The 22173-nt window shown below is 49.4% G+C and overlaps 1 protein-coding gene across 1 annotated transcript in view; it reads right to left on the bottom strand.

Annotated features, from left to right (window-relative positions):
- Positions 1–21637, bottom strand: part of ESRRB (estrogen related receptor beta) — a 152841-nt gene extending 131204 nt beyond the window's left edge. Inside the window, exon 1 of the mRNA XM_015240803.3 lies at positions 21511–21637. Coding sequence (XP_015096289.1) covers positions 21511–21512 — 2 coding nt within the window. The 5' untranslated portion in view covers positions 21513–21637. The remainder of the gene's footprint in view (positions 1–21510) is intronic.
- Positions 21638–22173: the final 536 nt, after the last annotated feature.

Genomic DNA, 22173 nt, shown 5'->3' with positions numbered 1-22173 from the left:
CATGAAGCTCTGAAACCCCCTCGCCAGCCCCTCACATGCCCCCTCTCCATCCCCATGTCTTTTTTTTTCATTAAGGTATAGTCGATTTATAGTATTACATAAGTTTCAGGTGTATAACATAGGGATTCACAATTTTTAAAGATTATATGCCATTTATAGTTATGATAACGTATTGGCTATATTCCCTGTGCTGTGCAATATATCCTTGTGGCTTTTTTTTTATACATAATACTTTGTATTAATCCCATCCCCATGTCTTTAAAAGCGGGAGCTAGACAGCTGGAGCCCTCACTACTGTGCTGTACACCTCACACGTATTAACTCATGTGACCTAGGGACTCTCTCATCCCCATTTTACAAATGAGGAAACTGAGGCACACAAAGGTGAATGAGCTGATGGAGCAGGGCTGTGATCACAGGTCTTCCGGTTCTAGGACCCACAGTCCTAACCACTGGGTGGTCGCCGCCGTGCACGAAGGCCATTAACGGTTCAGCTCAGACAGGCTGTGAGGAGCCAGGCAAGGGCTGTTACATTTCTAAGGTCCCCTGACAAGCCCCAGTGATGGGATTTGAGGCTGCAGCTGCAGGGTTGAGGAAGGAATCTGGGAAAGCCTATCTCTCTCCCTTTGACCCTGTGGAGGCCCCTGTTTCAGCCCAGCCATCTCGCGTGAGTTCCAGTCAGGGCAAGGCCTGCAGACAAGGGAAGCCGAGGGTTTACCCTAAGGCCTTCCTTCCAGGGCAGGGCAAGGCCATCCACAGGCTCTCTAGCAGGGCTGCTGTTTCTGCTGATTTAGGGGCACAAGAGATGCAGACTGAGCCCTCAACTGCCAGCCAGACCCTCTGTGGGCCGGCCTCCCCCTCCATTCCCAGAATCTCCCATGAGGCCTCAGTACAGGCCCTCACTCACCCCTCATCCCTCAAGACCTGCCCCCTTTCACCCCCATCCTGGAATTCACTGTGTCTTTGCCGAGGCTGTCTGCCCCACTGGGGACGCCCTCCCTTCCTGCCTCTACACCTGTATTTGGTTTCAGGTGAAGGCTCAGCAGGAATTCGAATGCTTCACAGAGCCACCTGACAACCCAGCCCACAGCTGCCAGGGAGGGGCTCTCCAAACTTTCACTCCCGGTGCCCTGCTCACCGTGGGAGAAACGGTTCAGGGAGAGTGTGCCAGACAGAGCCAGGGGGCAGCCCCAGCCTGGGGCCCTCTCAGCCTCATTTCAGAGACGCACTCAGTCACCTCTGTAGCCCTGCGGGCTGGGAGGGGTCTGTGGGTTGTCACCCATACCGTTCTGCCAACAAACATGTAAGGCAGTTCTTCGGTACATTCAAACTGTCGACCCTCTGCCACTGTGTCCAGGCTGGATGACAGTCAGAGTCCAGGAGTTCAGCCTTTGGGGAGACTGAGGCTTGGCTCTGGGGACCCCACCACATGGCCCTGATCCTAAGACTTCTGGGCCTTAGCCCCTCCATCCCTGGAGGGTAATGGATCATTTGCTGCCCAGATTCCAGAGCCTCTTCAGAATCCAAGGCCCCTCCCCACACTGTGGAAAGTCTGGACCTCTTGCTACTCAGTGGCTGCTGCCGAGGGCTGGCAAGCCGTGTCACTCACCCGCCGTGGGAAGTGGGTGCCGGGCCAGGCGGGGAGACAGAGTGAGCAGGTGCATCGTTCATTCGCTCCTCGGTTCCCCACCCCTTTACCCCAGACCCTCACCCCGCCCCACCCTCAGCCATGCTCGGTCCCCTCCCCCCTTCCCCTCCCTCCCTCCCTCACCCCCACCTCCCCAAGGACAAGCAAAGTTATTACAATAATGAATTAGCCAGCCCGCTTACTGCCGCCACTGGCGAAGACAATTATCCCCCCGCACATCCCTAGCCGCTGCTGGCTCCCTCATAAAGACAGGCTTTTGGGGCCGCTTTGTGCTTTGATTGGAAATGAAGAGATTGCTAATTAGGGAACACCTGCTGGGACCCGGGCTGGCTGGAACAACGGCAGGACGGACCGAGCGGCCATTTAAGGCGGGGCTGTGTGTGCCTGAGAGCACCCGCCCAGGTCTGTGTGCCCACTGGTTGGGGGAGGCGAGAGGAAGGAGGGAGAGCCAGCGCCACACCAGCACCCCCGTGATTTAATCCAACTCCCCAACACCCCCACCTCGGAGCCGTAAACAAAACCCAGACGTTTTATGGAGCTTTTCACCTTTTAAAGGATGCTAATTTGTTTCTGGGTGGCTGTAATTCTGCTTGTGTTTGCATAGGTCAGGGCCTGGTTTGTGCTGTGCAGTGTTTGTGCTGCGCCCAGCTGTTTGCAGCTGGGCCAGCTGATGTTGAGGAGCACAGAGCTTCGGGCTCCCTGCAGAGGGATAGGGATGGGAAACTGGTGCACTGGGACTGCCTGGTGGCAGTGGCAGTGACAGTCAGGGACATGAGGTCAAAGAGGAATTAAACCTGAGACTGACTTGCTCGTTTATTCTTGGGCTGGGAACCACCTCCTTCTCACTCCTTCCTGGGCCCTGAGAAAACAAGTCTATTGGTGGCTCCTTTCCCAGAATGGGAATCCAATTTTACACTGGAGTTAGCGGGGCATGATGGCCAAACAGGTTGCCAATTGCTTTTTCTTAAATACCGTAAAATACCAGCTGATGGGTCCCCACATCACTCTCCCACCTGGAGCCGACCCTGAGCTGAGTGGTCAGCTCCCTTCACAGCCTGATTGTTTAGCCATTGCTCCTTCTCTGAACTGGATTCACAAAAGTGTATTGAGCAACTATAGTGTGCACTGAGGATTACAAACACACACACACACACACACACACACACACACACACACACAATCTCTTTAGGACATTCTTTTGAATATTTGCAACACAGTTCCTGGCTCAAGGAATCTCAGCCCTGGTGGAAAGACACAGAACTGAAACTCCAGGAAGACTGTAGAAGGGGCACAGGGGACATGAGTGGACCAGAGCCAGAGAGGTGACTTCTACAAGAGCGAGCGCGAGGAAGGGCTTCTCTTAGGAGGGGATAAACAATCGTAAATGTGTCTGTGTGAGCCAGGACACAGGAGTGCAACCCAGCCTGGCCCACGTTCAGGAAAATAGAGTGTTTCAGCAGCGCTGGAGCCTGGGACTCAAGGGCGGTGAAGGGCAGGAGGGAGGTGGAGGTGAGGGCGGAGCCTCGGAGATGTGCTGGGGGCTAAGTGGGGCCCTGGCCATGAAGAAATGTGATATTTACACACACCCACGGTTTTTTAAGGCTGCCTGCCACACTTGTTTTTGGATTGGGGCATATCATCCAGAGGCTTCCAGAAAATAGTGGTCCTAGATCCTGACTTAGGGGGTATAAGTGGCCTCCCATCCAGCACACCTCACCATTGGGCCAATTCTAGATGCTTTCTCTCTCGCCTCTACCTTCTAAACTTTTGGTTTCTAAAACCCATGAGTACATTTGTCCACAGACTGGAGCATTTGCTAAAATGCACAGAAAGTGTCCCAGCAGCCCCTCAGTCCACTCCAGGAGGTGAGGACCCTCACAGGGTCCTGTATTGGCCTGAGCACTGGACTGAGAGTGCTCTGACAGCTGGACTTGGTTTTTCCACCTACAGAATGGGGAAGTACTCATTACTTGTTTGGGGTCTCCTGCAGCTTTGATATTCCGTAATTCCACTAAGCCTTGCACGGTGCTGAGATACAACACAAGAAAGGCAGTTACAAGTGTAGGTGTTACCAGAAATAAATCCTTGCAAATAGGGTGAAAGGTTTTTCGAACAGGGTGTCAAGACCATTCAATAGGGAAACAGTCTTTTCGACGAATGGTGTTGGGAAAACCAGATGCCCACATGGCGAATGAAGTCAGACCCTTCCCTAGCAACATACACAAAAATTTACTCAAAGACCTAAATGTAAGACCTAAAACAATAAAACTCTTAGAAAAAAACAAGGCAAAGTCTCATGACACTAGATTTGGCAATCATTTCTTGAATAGGACACCAAAGGCACAGACAATAGGTGAGAAAAGACACATGCTGCAATTCATAAAAATTAAGAACCTCCATGCAGCAAAGGACACCATCAACAGTGAAAAGGTAACTACAGAATCGGAGAAAGTGTTTACAAATCATGTATCTAATAAAGGATTAATATCCAGAATATACAGAAAACTCCTAGAACTCAACAACAGAAAGCCTCAAACAACCGAATTAAAAAAGGGGCAAAGAACTTGAACAGATATCTCTCCAAAGAAGATACACAAATGGCCAATAAAGCATGTGAGAAGATGCTCAGTATCACCAATCATTAGGGAAATGCAAGTCAAAACCACAATGAGATACCTCCTCACATCCATTAGGATGGCTACTGTAAAATAAATAAATAAATAAAACACAGAAAACCAGCAAAAACTAAGTGTTGGTGAGATTTGGAGAAATTAGAACCTGGTGCACTGCTGGTGAGAATGTAATATAATACAGCCACTGTGCACAACAGTATGGCAGTTTCTCAACACATTAATAACAGAGTTGCCCTATGATCCAGAAATTCAACTTCTGGGTATACATCCAGAAGAATTGAAAGCAGGGCCTCGAAGACTTATTTCTACACCCTTGTTCATAGCCACATTATTTACAATAGCTGAACTGTAGAAGCAACTTCAGTGTCCAATGGCAGATGAATAAACAAACAGTGGTGTATACATACAATGGAATACTATTCAGCCTTAAAAAGAAGGAAATGCTGATACATCCTACCACATGGAATCTTGAGGACATTATAAGCCAATCACAAAAAGACAAATACTGTATGATTCTGCTTACATGAGGTAAGAAAAGCAGTCAAAGTCATGGAGACAGAAAATAGAACTGAGATTGCCAGGCACTGAGGGGGCAGGGGAGATGGGGATTCATTGTTCAATGACTACAGAGTTTCGGTGTTGCAAGATGAGAAGAGTTCTGGAGATGGATGGTGACAACAGTTGCACAATAACATGAATGAACTTAATATCACTTAAAAATGGTTAAGATGGTAAATTTTATGTTATGTGTATTTTGCAATTTAAAAATGCCAACAAACAAAACAAAGCAAGGAAGCCTGCAACATAAACTCTCAACCACTTAATGGTTTTAAATGTTTACGTTTTTGAATATATAATATATACTTGTGGTTTAAAATTAAAATGTATATAAAAGTATGCAAAAAAAACCAAAACCACACCTGTTAAACAGACACCAGCCTCAAATGCCCATGCTGCCCTCCAGACCCTGTGTGATCTGGGATAAATGGTTTAATTCCTCTGGGGCCTCATCTTTCTCATCTGCAGAATGGGGGCAATTACAGTACCAGCTGCCTAGGGTTGCTGAGTATGAGAAGAAACAATGGGAGCTGAGCACCAAGCACGCTGTGTGTTCCTCCTCCCTCCCTCCCCCATCACCACAAACCATATACTTTTCCATGGAGTCAGCTTAGAAAAAAACATATCTATGTTAGTGTCATATCCTTTCAGTACAATTGAACAAGTACCTCTGTTTTCAGAGCCACCTGTATGATTTTCCCCTTCAACTCATGTGAGAATGGATATCTTTTAAGGAGTTTCCAGACCTGTCAGAGAGAAATGGAAAAGCCAGCAAAGTCCCACCCCAACTTGGGGTTCACACCCCTTGTGGGATTGTCGTGAGGCCTGAGAAGAGGCATGCAGGTAGCCATGGATACAAGAGACCCAGGGCCTCTTGGCTGAAGATCCTTTGCCAACTGCTGGCACATACCGGGCAGCGTGAGCCTCTGGTATTGAAGGACAGTGGGCCCCCTGCCCGGCAGCCAGGATGGGCCCCTGAGAGACACAGAAACACAAGCCCCCCAGGGGCTGAAGGCACAGCTGTGAGGTCACTCAGCCCAGGCCTGGGCTCCCCCAGCCAGGGCATCTGCCAAAAGCTGGGGCTGGGGTCTTGGAGACCATGCTGGTGCTGGGCTCCAGCAGATGGTGGCTCTGTGCACGCCAGAGCCCTCCCTCCACCCAGGGAAGCCAATGCGCCAAGCGCTGAAAAAAGCTGCTGGCAGGAAGGCGCTTTCCCCCACCCCCACCGACTCTGTGCATGGCACAGTGAGAAAAGAAAATTGTGTGGCCTTTCCAAGGTGTCCTGGGGTCCTGAAGGTCAAGGAGGAGTGAGGAATCGTGTGGAAATGTCTTCCAAAGAAAACTTCATTTCAAAGAAAGCCTTGTTCCCTGTTAGATTTGACAAATTTCATTACCATCAGAATGCCCCCCTACCCTGGCAGGGTTGTGTCCATGAAAACCCCACGGTACTCACTGTCCGTGAACTTTAGCCCCCCAGCCACAAGGAGGGCAGAGCGCCTGACCCAGCCCCGAGCTCACGCTTCCTCCTGCCTCTTCTCAGGCCTCACGACAACCCCACGAGACTGGGTCTGATCATCCCCTTGGCACAAGCGAGAAAACTGAGCGCCAAGAGGCACATTCACTTGCCTGAGACCGTAAATGGAAGAAGTGGCAGAGGCAGGATCGGAACCCAGGTTTGCCCTAGACTAAAGCTGGCGCCGAGCCACTGGATTCCCGTGTGCGTGTGTGGGCTCCTTCAGCGTGGGGACATCCCTGTGTCTTGAAGTTCCCTTTTCGTTTTGACAGCACAGAGCGCAGAGTGGTGTTGACAACAGACTTGTGGGTGGCGTTCTGAGTGGGTACAGGAGGAAGGGGTGAGAAGCTGGCACACATACTGAATCTGTAAGTATGGCCATGAAGACCTGTGGGCTCTGGGTGCGTGGATACCTTGTGGGAATCAGCGATGGATGCTGGACTTGCAAGATAGGGGTGCTTTGTGGTTGGGCTTCATATCACTAGGGCAGCTCCAGAGAGGAGACACCTTAAAATATCACAGAGAAGATGTGGTTTGGCATAGGGTTGGGGGAAGGGAGCACGATGGACGTCATGATGGGCGGGAGGAGGGGCAGTGAGAGGATGGAGGTAGAGTAGGGCAGAGCAGCTCACGCAGGGAGAAGCACCAAACAGTCGGGGACGGGGATGAACTGGGTGACCTGGACTCGGTGGGCCAGCATACTCTCAGGGACCTGACCCCAGTGTTCCCAGAATCAAGTACCCAAGCCCTACTGGTTTAGTGATGAGCTAACATGGACTGAAGAGGGAATCAGGTTTGATTTGAAACTCATCTTTACCATTTACAAGTCTTCAGTGCTCTCTAATGTGGGAGCCTCTGTTCCTCCGGCTGTAAATGGGAGACACCAGGTCCTTCGGGGCTTGCTGTGGCCATCAGATGCAATAACACACGAAGAACCTGGCTATGCGTGGTCCTCAGCGCACATGGCTCCCTCCCCCAGGTACTCGCTGTCCTTACACACGTTCCCTGGTCTTTCCCCTGAGGCAGCCAGACCAGCTACAGCCCAGCACGAGTATGCAAGTGACCCCTCTCTCCTCGCTACCCTCTCCAACTAATTCCAAACAAACAAACAAACAAACAAAATCCAAGAACTAATCTACCTGTATTTTCTCCACACAGAGGCACATGGCCATTTATAATAAACACTGCTGGGTGACAGGTAATGCCACATAGCCTGTTCTGGCCTTTGGCTGAAGGGAAATCAAGGGACAGTAGCCAAAATTTTCTCCTGTATGGAAACTTTTTTTTTAAACATTTTTCTTCTTGAAGTACAGTTGATTTACAATGTTGTATTAGTTTCTGGTGTGCAGCATAGTGATTCAGTTGTACATATACATATGTCTCTATTCTTTTTCATATTTTTTTATTACAGGTTACTACAAGCCATTGAATACAGTTCTCTGTGCTACACAGTAGGAGCTTGTTTTTTTGTTTTTAATCTATTCTGTGCATAGTGGTTTGCATCTGCCAGTCCCCAGCTGGAGACTTAATGCCGTCAAAGGGACCCACACGGAAGCCATCCTCTGGAGAAGAGGAGGAGGCTGTTTCTCACTCTGTTTCCAGCTCCCACAGAGTGAAAGCATAAGGTGGTGAGTGATGCTCTCTTCCTCTGCCTTTGGTGAGCAAAACCAGTAGAGAGCGAGGTGTAACACAACTCTGGGCATTGGCGTCTGCAAGTCCTGTCTCTGTAACCTGCTGTCTCCAACACCCAGGTGCTTTATGCCGGCTCTTCCCCAGGCTCGTCCTGGAGAATGATGACATGGAGGTGGAGAGACAGAGGCCCTCACCAGGACCTGCCTCAGGTAATCTCTCTGGGGGAGATGCTGCTGGTGCTTTGCTCAGATCCCCCGGCCCCCAGTGCACCCATCCTTAGCTGCTTAGGGCTGAGGCCCTCTCCTGAGAATTGCCTTTGATGGGTGGGAACCCTCTTGGTCCAGAAGGGTCTGGGAGGTTAGTTCCTCCCCTGGGGGCAGTTTCCAACCACTGACAGATTGGGAGGAGGGTACAACGGCCAGTATGCTTGCCCCAAAGTGGGACAGCTCTGTGTGTGGTGCCATTTATGCTCCAGAGCTCCCCCTGGGATCAGGCTGATGCCAGACAGCTGAATCCACATCCTTACTTATTTTAAATTTTCTCCCTGCCCTCTCTCCCCTTCCTCACTCCCCTACAGCTTTCTCCAGACAGCCCTCCCTCAATACATCTCTTGCCCAGAATTTCCATTTCTGGTTCTGCTTCTAGGGACACTGACCAGACGCACTGCCCTCCCCCACCTCTCAGGGATCTTCCTCAAACAGGCGGGTGACAATGGAACACGAAGCAAGGGAATGCTGGAACACCTAGCAGAGACACTTGCGCACCTATCAGATGAAGAGGCAATGACTAAGCAGCAAACAGACCCACCCAACCTGGGGCAAACGCGGGCTTCTGCCCTGGGCAGGCCCCGCAGTGGGAGAGAACACAGCTGGTCTCTGGGTCACACCTATCTGGAGAACCAGAGCCGGGGTCACAGCCATGACTCAGGAAACCAGCAGATCCTGCAGTTCACCCTGATCCCTTGTCCCATGTGGCCTCCACCAAGAGCAACCACAGTCACATCAAAGGAGTCCCTACTACCCAGCCCCCACCCGCAACACACACAGAACTTTCATATTCTCCCTGCAAAAAGAGAGCTGGAGGATTAGAGACCCTAAGAACCTCAGACAAAGCGGGAAACAGTCCCCAAGGAAAGCGAGTACTTCAGTGACAGGAAAGTCCTCCACTGAACTGTCTCAGCAGCTTCAATGATCGCACAGAGGTTTTCAACATGACACGGCGGCTTAGGAAAGGGGGGAGCTTGGGACGCTGGGAATCCGTGACTGTCAGACATCCACTAGCATTTCACTGCAAAACCCAGGCCAGTGGCCCCCCCACCGCCTCACCCCATCCACTGTATTCAGGAGGCAGATTGCAGGCTCTGAGGGCCGCTTAAGAGTAAGGGAGACCAGAGGAAAGGCAGGAATCTGATGAACCTTTTCCCCGTGGAAGGTCACAGACAGGGAGATGGTAAACACTTTGTCCCAAACCGTGAGCACATGCTGGACTCCATCCAGGTGGGGAGATATTATAACTCTGCTCTGGGATGTGATTCGCATCCCAAGAGCCAAGGTGGGCAGATCAAGAGGAGTCAAAGGTCGCAGGAGACTGGGCGAGAAGTCCAGCCACCCGAGGCTGTGGCACTGGCACTGGCGAGTGACCCCTCCTCCCCCATCTCACTCCCTCAATTTAAAAAACAAAACAAAACATGTGGTGGATTAAGGTTGGCGCAGCCCACACAAGAAGGAAGGACACACAACATCCCACAAGAAGTCAGGATGATACTGGTGGTGGGAGAAGGGTGCAGCACCAGTGTCACGTTTCTGAAGTAGACAAAGCTCTCAGAAGACAAAGTCAAGACAGACGACGTGTGGATAGAGCGTGGTGGGGGGAAAGAAGAAAAGGGAAACATCAAGGGAATGAAAACACTGTCTATGGGCTGATTGAAGAAAGGATACAATGTCCGAAGTGGGAAAGGTGATAGGGGAGCCGGCAAGGAACAGTCACAATAAAGCAGGAGACACAGGAATTGACCACGCATCACCAGGGCTTTTAAAGTCTACCCATGGTAGCCACTGATGAGGTCTACGTGTTACCATTACCAGCTCCTCTGGAGAGATTTAAAAAATTGATTTAGGGGAAAGGCGGTTAGTAGTGGCAAGGGAGAGCTAAGGGTGATTAACAGGGACTCATTTGATGGAAGCATCTGTGTTGCAATATTTACAAGGATGCAGGGACTTGGGGAAGAAAAGCCAGAATTGTAGGATCTCTTGATGGGTCTGTTAAGGGGGACTTCTGACACTTTTCAAAGAAAATAAATAAAAACGCCTAAACTTTTAAAATGTTGGACCAAGTTCAATATTTATGTAAATGATACCAAAGGGTATTGGTGTGGTTTTCATGGGTTGCCTGCTTGCACTTAGCCTTGTAATGTATTGTGGAGGTGATGGCAGGTCGTACAACTTACTTCCTGGGTGACCTGAAGTAAGATCCTCAGTGCCTCTGTCTCCTCTATCTGTAAAATGGGAACAATAATAATACTTACATCTTTCAGTCGTTATAAGGACCAAGTAAGAGAAACTATGTAGTTTCCAGCTTATAATAGGCCCTTGATAAATGCCTCTTTCCTTCTTCCATATTCAGAAGAGGTGAGACACAAGAAGAAGCCAAGAAATGATGCAAGCAGTAAACAACAACGTAAGGAAACTGCAAAGAAGTGTCTCAAGGAAACGTCATGCTTAGGTACCAGATAATGGTACTGTTAACATGCAGTGAGATTTACTGTCAGGAAAAAAATAAATAAATCCTTCACAATACTGTGCAAAAAGAGTAATGCTGAAGGATTTTCTAAGGCTTTAAATTCGTAACGTGGTTCCTCTGCAATGTGAAAACTGCTGGTTAAAGAAAATATGAGGTTTTAGGGGGCTAGAGAACAAAGCATGTCCCCAGGCTCAGTATGGAAATGACAACGACCCAAGACCCCTTGAACCGTGAGAGTGCAGTTGTCAGGACCGTCCTTCCGGGAGATTTTGGTGGAGGACCAGGAAAGGCCCGAGATCAAGGGTCCAACATATGAAGGGATCCCTTTATCAGTTTTGTGAAATGGCACAGACTGAAGCGAAAGGGGCACAAGGGATCAATAGAAGCAGAGTTCGGGACTTATGGGAGAATATTTTAGAAATCAGTTCAAGTGAAAGAACTGTCACACCGAGATTAATGATAAAATCAAGGCCATTTAGTAAAAAATAAGAAAAAAAAACTCTATCAGGAAGCACATAGGGACTCTGAAAATGGGGAAGGCAAACTTTGTGCTCTGTGGTCTCTTTATTTAGCAAGTCTCCAAATGTAATATTTTAAAATTAACAGAGTATGATGGAGAGAGGGAAGAAAAGACCAGCAAGAGACAGTAGAATGGTCCTACAAAGACACAGGCACGGCAGCTGGGAAAATGTATCATTCCTAAAAGTGTTTTCAGTGGGTTGGTTTCAGGCAGCTCAATTTATATTTTGCTAACGGATTTTCCAGTTTACACTATGAAGGCATGAACCACCACCCCTGACCAACGAAGGAGGACACAGAGGCTGGAAATTCAAGCCATTAACCACCGTCAGCCTGGTCTGTGGCATTTCTGGAAAAAGCCAAGTTGATACTGGGTTGGGGGCTTGGAGCTTACTTGTGTCATTTCTTTCACTAGTACCTTCAAAGGCCAGTTGGGTTACTGTCACGCCCAGGCTTTGTGCTAGGTAATGGGACCCCCAATCCCTGCCCATGGAGCCTTGATTCTGGAGGGAAAACCATGACACAAACAGTTGTGACCCAAGATGCTTACTGCCGGGGTGGGGCACAGGGACAGTTCAGAGCTGGACCTAGAAGAGCGCTTGGACGTTATCTAGTCCACCCATTCCTTTTACAGGTAAAGAAACAGAGGCAGAGAGAAATTAGGTGGCTTGTACAAAGTCATCAGGCAGAGGCAGAGCTGGGAGGAGAACGGGGGCGTTTGAAAATGAATTTAAAAGCTTGCTCAACATACTGCCATAAAAATCAGTTTTATTTCCGTAAACAGTTTGGTAGCCTCCATAGCAGTGTCCGGCTACATCAGTAAAGTGTCACATTTCAAGGTAATGTATCAGATATTTTTAGCAAATAGATTCCACAGGTTTCATTATGATGCATCCACTTGCCTTCCCTCTGGCCCTATCCCCCACCTCCAATTATCAGGCAAATTCATCCCTCAAAATAAATGGTGACACGTGGCATCTTTGCATGTTTTAAAACCTTCTCTAAACACTATGATCCTGTCTCTAGAATTTTCCTGACTGCTTTTCGTTTATCAATGCCGCTGACTCTTCAAATCCACCAAGACTGCTCATTAGATTAATGGTTGGTTCTGCTTCAAAGCGTCTATCACAGAGGGCAGAGATCCGGGTGAAGATTCTGCATGAGATAGATGCCACCACCCTACTTCTGTTGCCCAAGAGTAAAGCCTGAACTTGCAGGGACTAATATCCACCCCATGGTCTTTTCCTCTGGGCGTAATGTGGTGCTGGGTTCCCACTCGTTTCCAAAGGAGCAACAGCAGATGGGCATCTGAAGGCAGAATTACATTCGAGTCATTACATGAGGGTGTTCTCAATTGAGTGCCCTAGAGTAAATAGTAATTACATGTTCCTTCAAGATTGCTCTCAGCCTGAGACGGGGAAAGAAGAGAGTCATGGGTGGTTGACCACAATATCCTTAATGTGCATACATGCTCACAAACGCACAGGCTGGTTATGAGTTTGGATTTGGAATTTTCCCCTAAGAACGTGATGTAGGTTCTACAAGTCCCTTGAAATATATAAATCGGGCCCCCTTGGAGACATTAGAAATTGCTCTTACCTACTCCCATTCTTCTTTCTTTGCTAAGCACTCCTTAAATATGCACCAACAGATATGCGGAAGACAAGCAGTCCCCGCTCAGTTACTTTGTACGAGGAGGAATTGGCCCTCTGCAGAGAACACACTCCAGTGACTCCACCACACTGATGGACACACAAGACAACCCATCAAAACCATTTCCAGCCTCACACCTGCACATCAGCAGCCATCTGTGCTAGGTGCTGGAGAACAGATCTCCCCGAGGGAGACAACTTGGCCAGATCACCCCAAACCCCATGAAGGCACTGGGAGAGCGCTCACTTGGTTACGGGACGTGGAAGTGCAGGGAATTGTGGGGGACCAGGTATGTGTTTAAACCGCCTCTAGAGTAGCACCTTCTGCTGCATTTCTAAGCTGCCCATGGGGACTTTGGGAGGAATGTAGGGACTTTGAAAATGTCCTCCCTCTTGACCTTTTTGGCATGGGGCCCTAGAGGCTTTCCAAATTTATCTAGCAAGCACTGTTCAAGGGCCTTTCCGTGGCTCTCCTTTCACCTTCACAACTAGTCCACAAGGGAGGTGCCCTTACCATGCCCATTATACAGATGAGGAAACCCAGTGTGGAGTGGGAGGGGGGGAAACTCGCCCAAGGTCACAGCCAGTACAAGGTGGACCTGGGTCATTTAGACACCACCCAAACCACTTCATGAAGGTCACCAAATACATCAGTCTAGAACAGGTAGGCACTTCCCTTTCTAAAGGAATGTTTATCCTCTGAGTCTTATTTTAGCTTCACACCAATCTTGTGAGGCACTCAGAACAGGTTTCAGCCCCCTTCTGCTGGTGAAGAAATGAAGGCAGGCAGAGGCTAAGAACTTGCTGAGGGCAACCTGTTTGGCAACAGTCTTCCCAGATCCCAAATGTGCTCCTGCCAAAGGATTCAAGGAAACCACGAGGAGCAGATGCCCCACCCCCGGGGCTTCTCCGGATGCCTAGAGGCCCAGATGCCATTTCTGGGGCGGAGGACTGTAAGGGAGGAGAATGAGGACCACAGAGGTATAAAACCATGGTCTCAACAAACTAAAAACGAAATGAAAAACGCAGTTTATTTTTTTCCTAATTTTCTAGTTTTATTTATTTGTTTATGTTTTAAATTGAGGTCCTGGGGATTGAGCCCAGGACCTTGTGCATGCTAGGTGTGTGCCCTACCACTGCGCTATACCCTCCCCGCCATATGTTTGTTTTTGAACAAAAAGCCCTGACCAGTTTCCCCCTGCACCACCCAGGTGTACTTCTAGAGCAGGGAAGGTGAGGAGAGAGAAGCAGCTGAGGAAAATGAGAGACAACAGGGATGGACTGAGTCGGTAAAGGTGCAGATTCCACCCCCGCCCGCTGCCCCTCACCCCCACCATGACCAAAGCCAAGTCTGGGCCCAAGGCCTTGCATTCAAGGGACATAGGCAGGCTGAGCTGTGGTTACTGGTTATGTTAAGAGTACCATGTATCAGGTCCATCATGAAAAAACGTTCTCAGACGTAAACTTTCAGAGCTGGAGGGCCTAAGAGATCGACTCCAGTCCCCTAAGTGATGACGCAGGGAGCAGAGGCCCTGAGAGCCTGTGTGCCTTAACTACCCCTGATGAACTGGGGGTGAACTGGACTGAACTCACCTGGCACCTGCCTCCGCCCAGGGTACCCAGCTGCCCCTCCGGCCACCAGAACCGCAGATAGAGGCGGCCCTCATCACTGGCCTCCCTCCAGTTGACTTTGGTTTTTAACTCTTTATTTCAGAAGAATTCCAGCTTCACAGAGAATAGAAAAGAAAAAGTAGGCAGAGATTCCATGCTCACTTCAGCCTGCCCCTCCAGCTGACCTGCGCGCACAGGGTTCTGACGTAACCACAGACATACGGCGGGTGACAGGCTCCTTCCTGAGACTGACTTAGGAGTAAAGAATCCATCACACTGCTTTCTCAGATCTGATCTTTCCCTCCTCGTTGCCATGAACCCTAACACACACACATACACACGCAGCCTAATCAGCAATAATTTCACTCCTGAATATTGCTAGAAAGATCACTAAGCCAAGCTAATCAATTGTCTCAGCCAGAGACCAGTCCCCAGGAGATGCCTGGACTTTTCATTGCTATCATTTAACCCTCAGCAGCCTGAGCTTTTAGCCCATTTTCCAAAGAGAGTAGAAATATTGTCCTGGGCAGAATCCAGTGCCTAAGATGATGCCTCTAACTTGCCAACTTTCAAAAGCCTTGTCTGTGCTAATGGAAGCAGACACTCTGAAACACTTCAGAAGGAAGGTCTCCCTCTCATGTGCACCACCCGGGACCAGCGTGTTTAAAGCAAAGGAGGAGGACGAGGGCCCCACAGAGTACGAACAGCCAGAGGAAGAAGGTACAGCCTGGAAAGGGGAGAGGAGAGGGCCTGACAGATGAGGGACACAGTCACAGGAGAGACACCAGTCTAGCAATTAAATTTGACATCAGCTTAGACAAAGCTTCTCTACTGAACATAGTGAAATTCCTGGGAAGGTTTTTCCACATGTGAATAAAGGACAGACCTCATTTTTCCCCCCCTTTTTTCCCCTTGGATGGAGGAACATGAAGACAGGAGAGACAGAGAGGGATGAAGGGTGGGGGCAAAGACCATGGTCAATGGGTCATGAGCTGATGTAGTTAAGGCAGCTAGACATTCATAACTTCAAATCACTCCCTGCCATGATTAAGGGGTTGGAAGTGCCCCCTTGAGTGGAGAGACTCCATGCAATTCACTTTGCATGCATTTATTGAACAATACTACGTGCCAGGCACAGCGCCAGGCACCAGGGCATCCAAAGTGGAAGAGTAAGGAGGCAAAAGGGAGGCTGTGACAATTCCAATGTTTACTAGCGGCACCTCCAAGGTTCTGGAAGGGAGAGCGGAGAGGAGGCAGGGAGAGGAACACAGGGTGCTTCATAAGTTTGGGAGGCACTGCATTCAAATTCTGATCCCCTGATCAGTGGGGGAAGAAAAGGAGGTGGGCTCATTGCCTTGCAGCATAGAGTCTCTCTACACAGACACGCAAGACGTGTCAAGGACGTCGGCACTGGGGGCAGCCCATGAGAGACCACCTCTGGTAGGAACTCTGGCAAGGCCCACTTGGCTGCTGAATTCATTGGTCAAGCGACCCTGTTGGTAGAGAGGCCAGACCAGGCACCCGCTGCCTCGAAAACAGTCCGGTTGGCTTCACAGCCAGGACGGCCTGGCCGGCTCTGCGTGGAGAGCCCGAGCTGCCCTCTGAGGATGCGGGGTGGCGGCAGTACCCAGGTGACTCAGAGGCCCAGGAGCACAACTGCTCACTGGAATGTGAATGGGGCCAGGAGCATTGACCAAATTCTGTTTCCCCAGGGCAGCAAACAGTCAGGCCTTCTTCCCCAACTTGGCACTGCTGTCCGAAGAAGCCCGGCTCACACCCTCTGCTCTCCCACCGCGGTTTAAAGCCCCGGATTCCTTTCTGGCCGGGGGAGGGAGGTTCCCGATCTGCCTTGAACTCTGGTTTCCAATTGCAATAGCCCATTGGAGGATGAAGCTGGAAGTCTTGCTGACACAGGACTGCTCTCCAGTGTTCAGGGAAAATAGCTGAATGTTTGTCCCCACCCAGATTCCGATGTTGGGGTCCTCATCCCCAATGTGATGGTATTTGGAGGTGGGGCCGTTGGGAGGTAATTAGGTTTAGATGAGGTTGTAAAGGTGGAGCCCCCATGATGGGCTTAGTGTCCTCTTAAGAAGAGGCGGGACCAGCGCTCTCACCCTCTCCTCCACGTGAAGACACAATGAGAAGGCAGCCATCTGCCCACCAGGAGGAGGTTCCCAACCCTGCTGGCACTCGGGTCTTGGACCAGCCTCCAGAACTGTGAGGATACGCAGAGTCCATGGTATTCTGCCATAGCAGCTGATGCAGACGAAGACTGAGCCCTTTAGTGGGAGGCACAGGGAACTGTTTTAAGCCATGTGACATGATGTGTGCAGAAGAGACTCCTCCCTGCTGAGCAGATAAAAGGGCTAACACTTTCCAGGCACTTCATCTCCCCAACAATGATAAGGTAGATGCTATAATTACCCCCATTTAATAGATGAGAAAATCGAGACCTTAAGAGGTTAAGTAGCTCAAGTCTGGCAGCTGAGAAAAGGTGGTCCCAGAACATGAACTCTGGCTGTCCGACGCAGAGTGTGTGCTCATAACCACAGCTCTGCACCGTCCACGGGAGGCACTCGTCGGGGTGGGAGGGCAGAAGTGATCGATGACGAGTTGGGCTCACGAAGGGGCGTGATGCGTAGCCCCTGCCATTGGGGAGGTCTTGGTGCAGTGAGGGGACCCACGGGGCACTCCCACAGAGGGGTGAATGAGATAATGAGGGAGATGATCAGCTGGAGCTTCAAGAAGAGGAAGAAGCCAACCAAGTAAGGACAGCTTCACAGAAGAGCTGATTTAGACATGTTACAAATGGCATCTTGACACAAGGAAGGGCAAATGCAAGGGGACTCTCAGGCCACTGGGCATGAAGCACCAAGAGAAAAGACAGTGCCCCGGTTGGAGGGAAACAAGAGGCCAGAGGCCCCTGCAGATAGAAAGGCGGCTTCTGGAACCTCTGCTGACCTCCTGGAGCAGGATAAAATGCCCAGGCGAGAGGACTAGAGGCTGCTCACTTGGCTGGTGGCATTAAAAGGCCCAGTGTCTACACAGCATTCAGAATCTTCCTGTATCAGGGATTCTTGCCCATTTTTTTCTGAAGCTGAAGAAGGAAACTGCACTCTAGGGGAGCTCGGGGAACGTCTTCCCAGCCCAGTGGCTCTGACTGGCCCCTCTCCTCCATGTACCCTAGAAAATGAGGGGAGGGAACTCAGACTCCTGACCTCGGCTTTGCCTTGACTTTGCTTGACCTTGGCCAGGTTGCTCCTTGCCTTCTCTGGCTGGAGATTGGAGTTCTCCACCCGCTTTCTCCCGGGCGCAGCGAACCAGATGGGTTTTGTGGTCCTGGTGTGCAGAGAGCAGAGCCGAGGGGCCGGGGACCCAGGCCGATCACAGAGCAAAGGAGGAGAGAGGGGCCGGCGGGGATGTGAATTTACTCTTGAAAGGGAAGCCAGCATTTCAGAGGCAGGATGGAATTCGGGAAGACCCCTCTCTGCCAGCTCCGCCAGGCCGCTGGGGGATCTCTCCAGCTGCTGGTAAATTGAGCCATTCTCCTGTCTCCACGTTCTCACCTCAGGACTGGAGGAGGTGAACTGATTTGGGGGAGTTGAAGGCACCAGCCCCTCCAGCCCCTCCAGGCCTTCCGTGAACCCTGGGATTTTTTGTCTGAACACATCAGCTGACTGGTTTCAGAGCTTCTGCCACAGTTTCCATCTTCGCTTTGTGAAACGGTTCCCCTCTCTCTCCTCCACCTTCCACTTGGCCCAAGTTGTACAGCAGCCTGAAAATGCTGATGGCTTAACTGGTTTAATTTTTTTTTTCCCCAGCAGCCCTGAGGGGTTTTAACTCTTTCCTCCTGCAGAAACCCTGCTTTTGGAGTTGAATGTTTAAACTCTCACTGGGAGACTCATAAATATTCGGAGTCACTCTCTCCCTCTCTGTTTGATTAGGAAATGAGCCTTTAACTCAATGTAATCCCCAAGCCATTAACAAAAAAGCCCTCAACAGCTCCACTATTAGAATTTCACTCTTAACCCGCTGAGGATTGAATTAGATTAACATAACTACCCGCAATCTGAGTTTATTTTCTGTGCCAGATAGAAATGTGTTTTTCAGGGAAGGCGAGAAGGGGGAGGAAAGGGAGGAGGGAGAGAGAGAGAAAGCGTGGGAGGATAATGAAATGTAAAAATAGAGATAAGAGAAAGATGGACAGACACACTGTAGAAGTGAAGTGATGGGGAGAAAGAACTGTGCACAGTCTTTGGTTGAAAAATTCTGCCAGCTGCCATTTTTCACTTGTGGGGTATTTGGAGAGACCTCAGCTATGGGAAATGGTTTGAATGAGGGGAGCGCTTTCCAGGTACTTGCGATTCCTTCTTCCTCGAGATTGATGTTCCTGCACCTGAGCCCGCCCGTATTCCAAAGCACCTGCTCACTGGCCCCACTGGCCCCACTTTGGGAGGGAGGAGGTCGGGGCTGGGTTTCCACGCGCTCGAGGGAGGGTGGGGGACACATAAAACAGCAGCATGCATACAGGCAACCGCGAATTTACATCCAAGAAACAAACAATGATGAGGATGGAATGGGTTAGATTTTACAGACTTGAAGTCACAGGCAGCCCCGTGACCAATTGCATTTAAGAAATCCGTTTGGGAAAAAAATGAGTTTGACGGGAGCTTGGTCCACATAAAATTAATCGTTATTGAAGCAGAAACGAAGTAATCAGAGGCTGCCTTATGCAAACACATTGAAGTTTCCCCAACCGCATCTCTATAAATAAACCCAAAGGAGAAAAACTACACTCTGAACTTCAGGATGAAAGCCAGGCCTTCTATCACACTGCCAAACAAGCCCCCACCCCACCTAAAAGCATTCACAGGTAGCCAAAGGGAGGGGCAGTTTTTGTCCAAAGTTCCACCAAGTATTTTCCTCTCTCAACTGTTAACGTTAATGAGAACATAGTACTTGTTCAGAAAGGGGAGCGCTCGCCCACTGCATTTCATCATTGGCCGGCAGGCTCCAGTGTGCATGTTTAGGAGGGGAAGGAATGGTTTGCTCTTGTATGAAAAGCTTAAAAAAAAGTCACACTGATCCTAAAAGGCCATCGAGATCAGAAAGTCCTAGAAGTTCAATTTTGCAAACAGCTGACTGCTGAGATTTCTGAATGCAATGTCTCAATCACTTGATTCACTTTGAGCTTTAATTAACAATCACCCTCCAAATCCCACTTCAGCATTGTTGTGGGAAACCTTAGCAGGATACGTGTATCAAAACAGAGGCCTTGGAACAGAGAAAATAATAATGCTATTATTATAATAATGTATAATATGTTCAACTCCTGTTTATTTTTTTTCCTCTATTTCTTGGGCTTTTCTTTCCCTATTAGGTTTTAAATGGTGACATTTCCCCCCATTTTCCACCAAACTCCTTATTCTGAATTTTTCCACCAATGAAAGTCAATTTACTACCTGAACATGTGACATTTGCTTTCTAATTTTTTGTTCCTTCCCGATCCCTAGTCTGTCCTCCACAATAACAAATGAATGAATTAAAGATGTTAATTACCTCAAATAAATACTGGTAAAAATAAAGCACCAAGAGAAGGAAAGTGAAAGTTCCATAAAGGTCAAAATGAAAATGAGATTAAATTGCCACTCTAAACATACGTGTGTGTCCATATTTAATTTTCATCAAGTAGTTACTTTCTACTAAAACAATTTTGTTTTTAAATCCAAAACAATCCAGACATACCTGTTTTGTTTCATGTTTTGAAATTGTTGGAAAGATTGATTTGTCAGAATATTGTTTTCCCAAACAAATGAAGAAGTAATCCTTAGCAATATAGTATATGGAAGCACTGTATTGGTAAATGGAAACCCAGGCATTATTTGACTGGTAAAAAGAAAAATGCCTTTTAAACGTTGTGTATAATATATATTAAGCGTCAACACATTTTTTTTTAACTTGGGCTACTACTCCTTCATAAATAATATTTGGCAAATCTCTCCAAGTGCAGCATTTTTAGTTAACACTAAGCATTTTCCAGAAACTAAACTCCCATATGTTCCTTGGGAGGCCAGTGGCATGTTGGCCGTGTGGACCAGCGGACGCCTGGGGACCGCCCTCTCTGGGAGCCACTGGAGTTGCTCATGGATCCCGCACTCTGATTGTCTGAACGCAGGGCTTTAAAGAGGATCCTGCTATTCAGTTTCTTCCTTCGGGAAGGGTGCTGAGCGATGGCTCAACGGCACATCTGGCTTCTGTCCTTTCAGACGCTCTTGTTCCCCCAGCCCCCACCCAAGTTCCCCTTTCAGGATGAATAAAACACACCAAATAAGCGAGCCAATGAAAGCCTGGAAGGCAAGACAAACTGTCAGCTCTCATCCTGACTTCTCAAAGCCAACTCACTCCGTGCAGGAAAAAAAAAAGTCATTTTCCTTTGAAGCACTATAGAAAAGCTGGCCATTGGCACTGTCATGATTTCGCCCTGAACCTGGAAGCTCCGGGGCTGAGCCCAAACCTGACGAGAGCCCTCCATCATCACCTGTCCTGCGTGAACTGGGTCTTCCCTCCGTAACCTTCCCAGCTCACCCAGTGCTGGAGCTGCCAGCAAATAAAAGTTTTCATGCTGGGAGGCATAACCGCCCCGCTGAGTCGCATGTAAACTTTCCCTTGCCCTTTTGATTTACTTACTTTTTCTCAGCGAAAACAAATAAAAATAAAAGGGAACCTACTGATTCTCAGTGAGTTTGTGTAACCATCCCGCCCAGCCACTCCTGGTCCCTCTGACCTTCCCATGACAGTCTGTAAAAGGCAACATTTCCTCTGGGCCACCCAGAGATGCTCGACGGTGCCGAAAACCAGGATGAAAGAGCAGGCGTGGGGAGATATTTTTATCTGGTAAAAAGAGCGAGGGAGGGAGAAAGAGAGAACCGGGGTGTGTGGGAAAAAGGACAGGAAGGTACGGGGCAGAGTCTGGGGCAGAGGGAAGGGAGAAGGCGCCGTACTCACATGCTTGGGGAGGGGACAGAGCTGGCGGGGAAGGGTCTCCCCCTCTGCTGTTTCCAGTTGCTGATGGCTCCTCGCTCGGCTCCTCCGGCACCAGCTGACAGTCCCCTGTCTGTGTCTCTTTGTGACTAAGGACACAGTACTCCCAACCTATAAATAGATCCCCGACTCCGTGATTGATATAACAGGCAGCTGACAAAAAAAAAAAAAAATCCCACAACCATAACCAGGTCTTAAACAAAACAGCAAAAAGCTCGAGACTTTCAACTCCATCGAGCCCCATGCAGACCGCACAGATGCGCACTGGAAAGGGGGCAAGCAAAAGAGACAATAAAGAGCAGGAGGAAATGGGGGGGAGGACAAAAAAAGAGGGAAAGTGTGGAAGACAGTTACTTCTCTAGTGGTGAAGAAGTCACCTGGGGTCACTGGAGAGCCGAGGGGTGATGGCAGGCAGAGAGAGCAAGGAGGAGGATGGGCAGGAGGGCCTGACCCCGTGAAGGAGAGGCCCTGATCCTGAGCCTCTGGCCTGGTCAGGGCTGGAGTCAAAGTCCTGACTTGGGAGCATTCGTCAGCGCAAGTGCTTTCCACGAAAGTTTCCATGCCTCCTGCCAGATCAGGAGGAGGGGAGGGAGCAGGCAGACTTTCCTAGCTCAGGGGCCAGAGAGA

This window comes from Vicugna pacos, chromosome 6, assembly GCF_048564905.1.
Source record: "Vicugna pacos chromosome 6, VicPac4, whole genome shotgun sequence".
In the NCBI taxonomy this organism is placed as follows: Eukaryota; Metazoa; Chordata; class Mammalia; order Artiodactyla; family Camelidae; genus Vicugna; species Vicugna pacos.
Note: the sequence above shows the minus strand (reverse complement) of the source record. Positions and strands in the feature narration are given on the sequence as shown.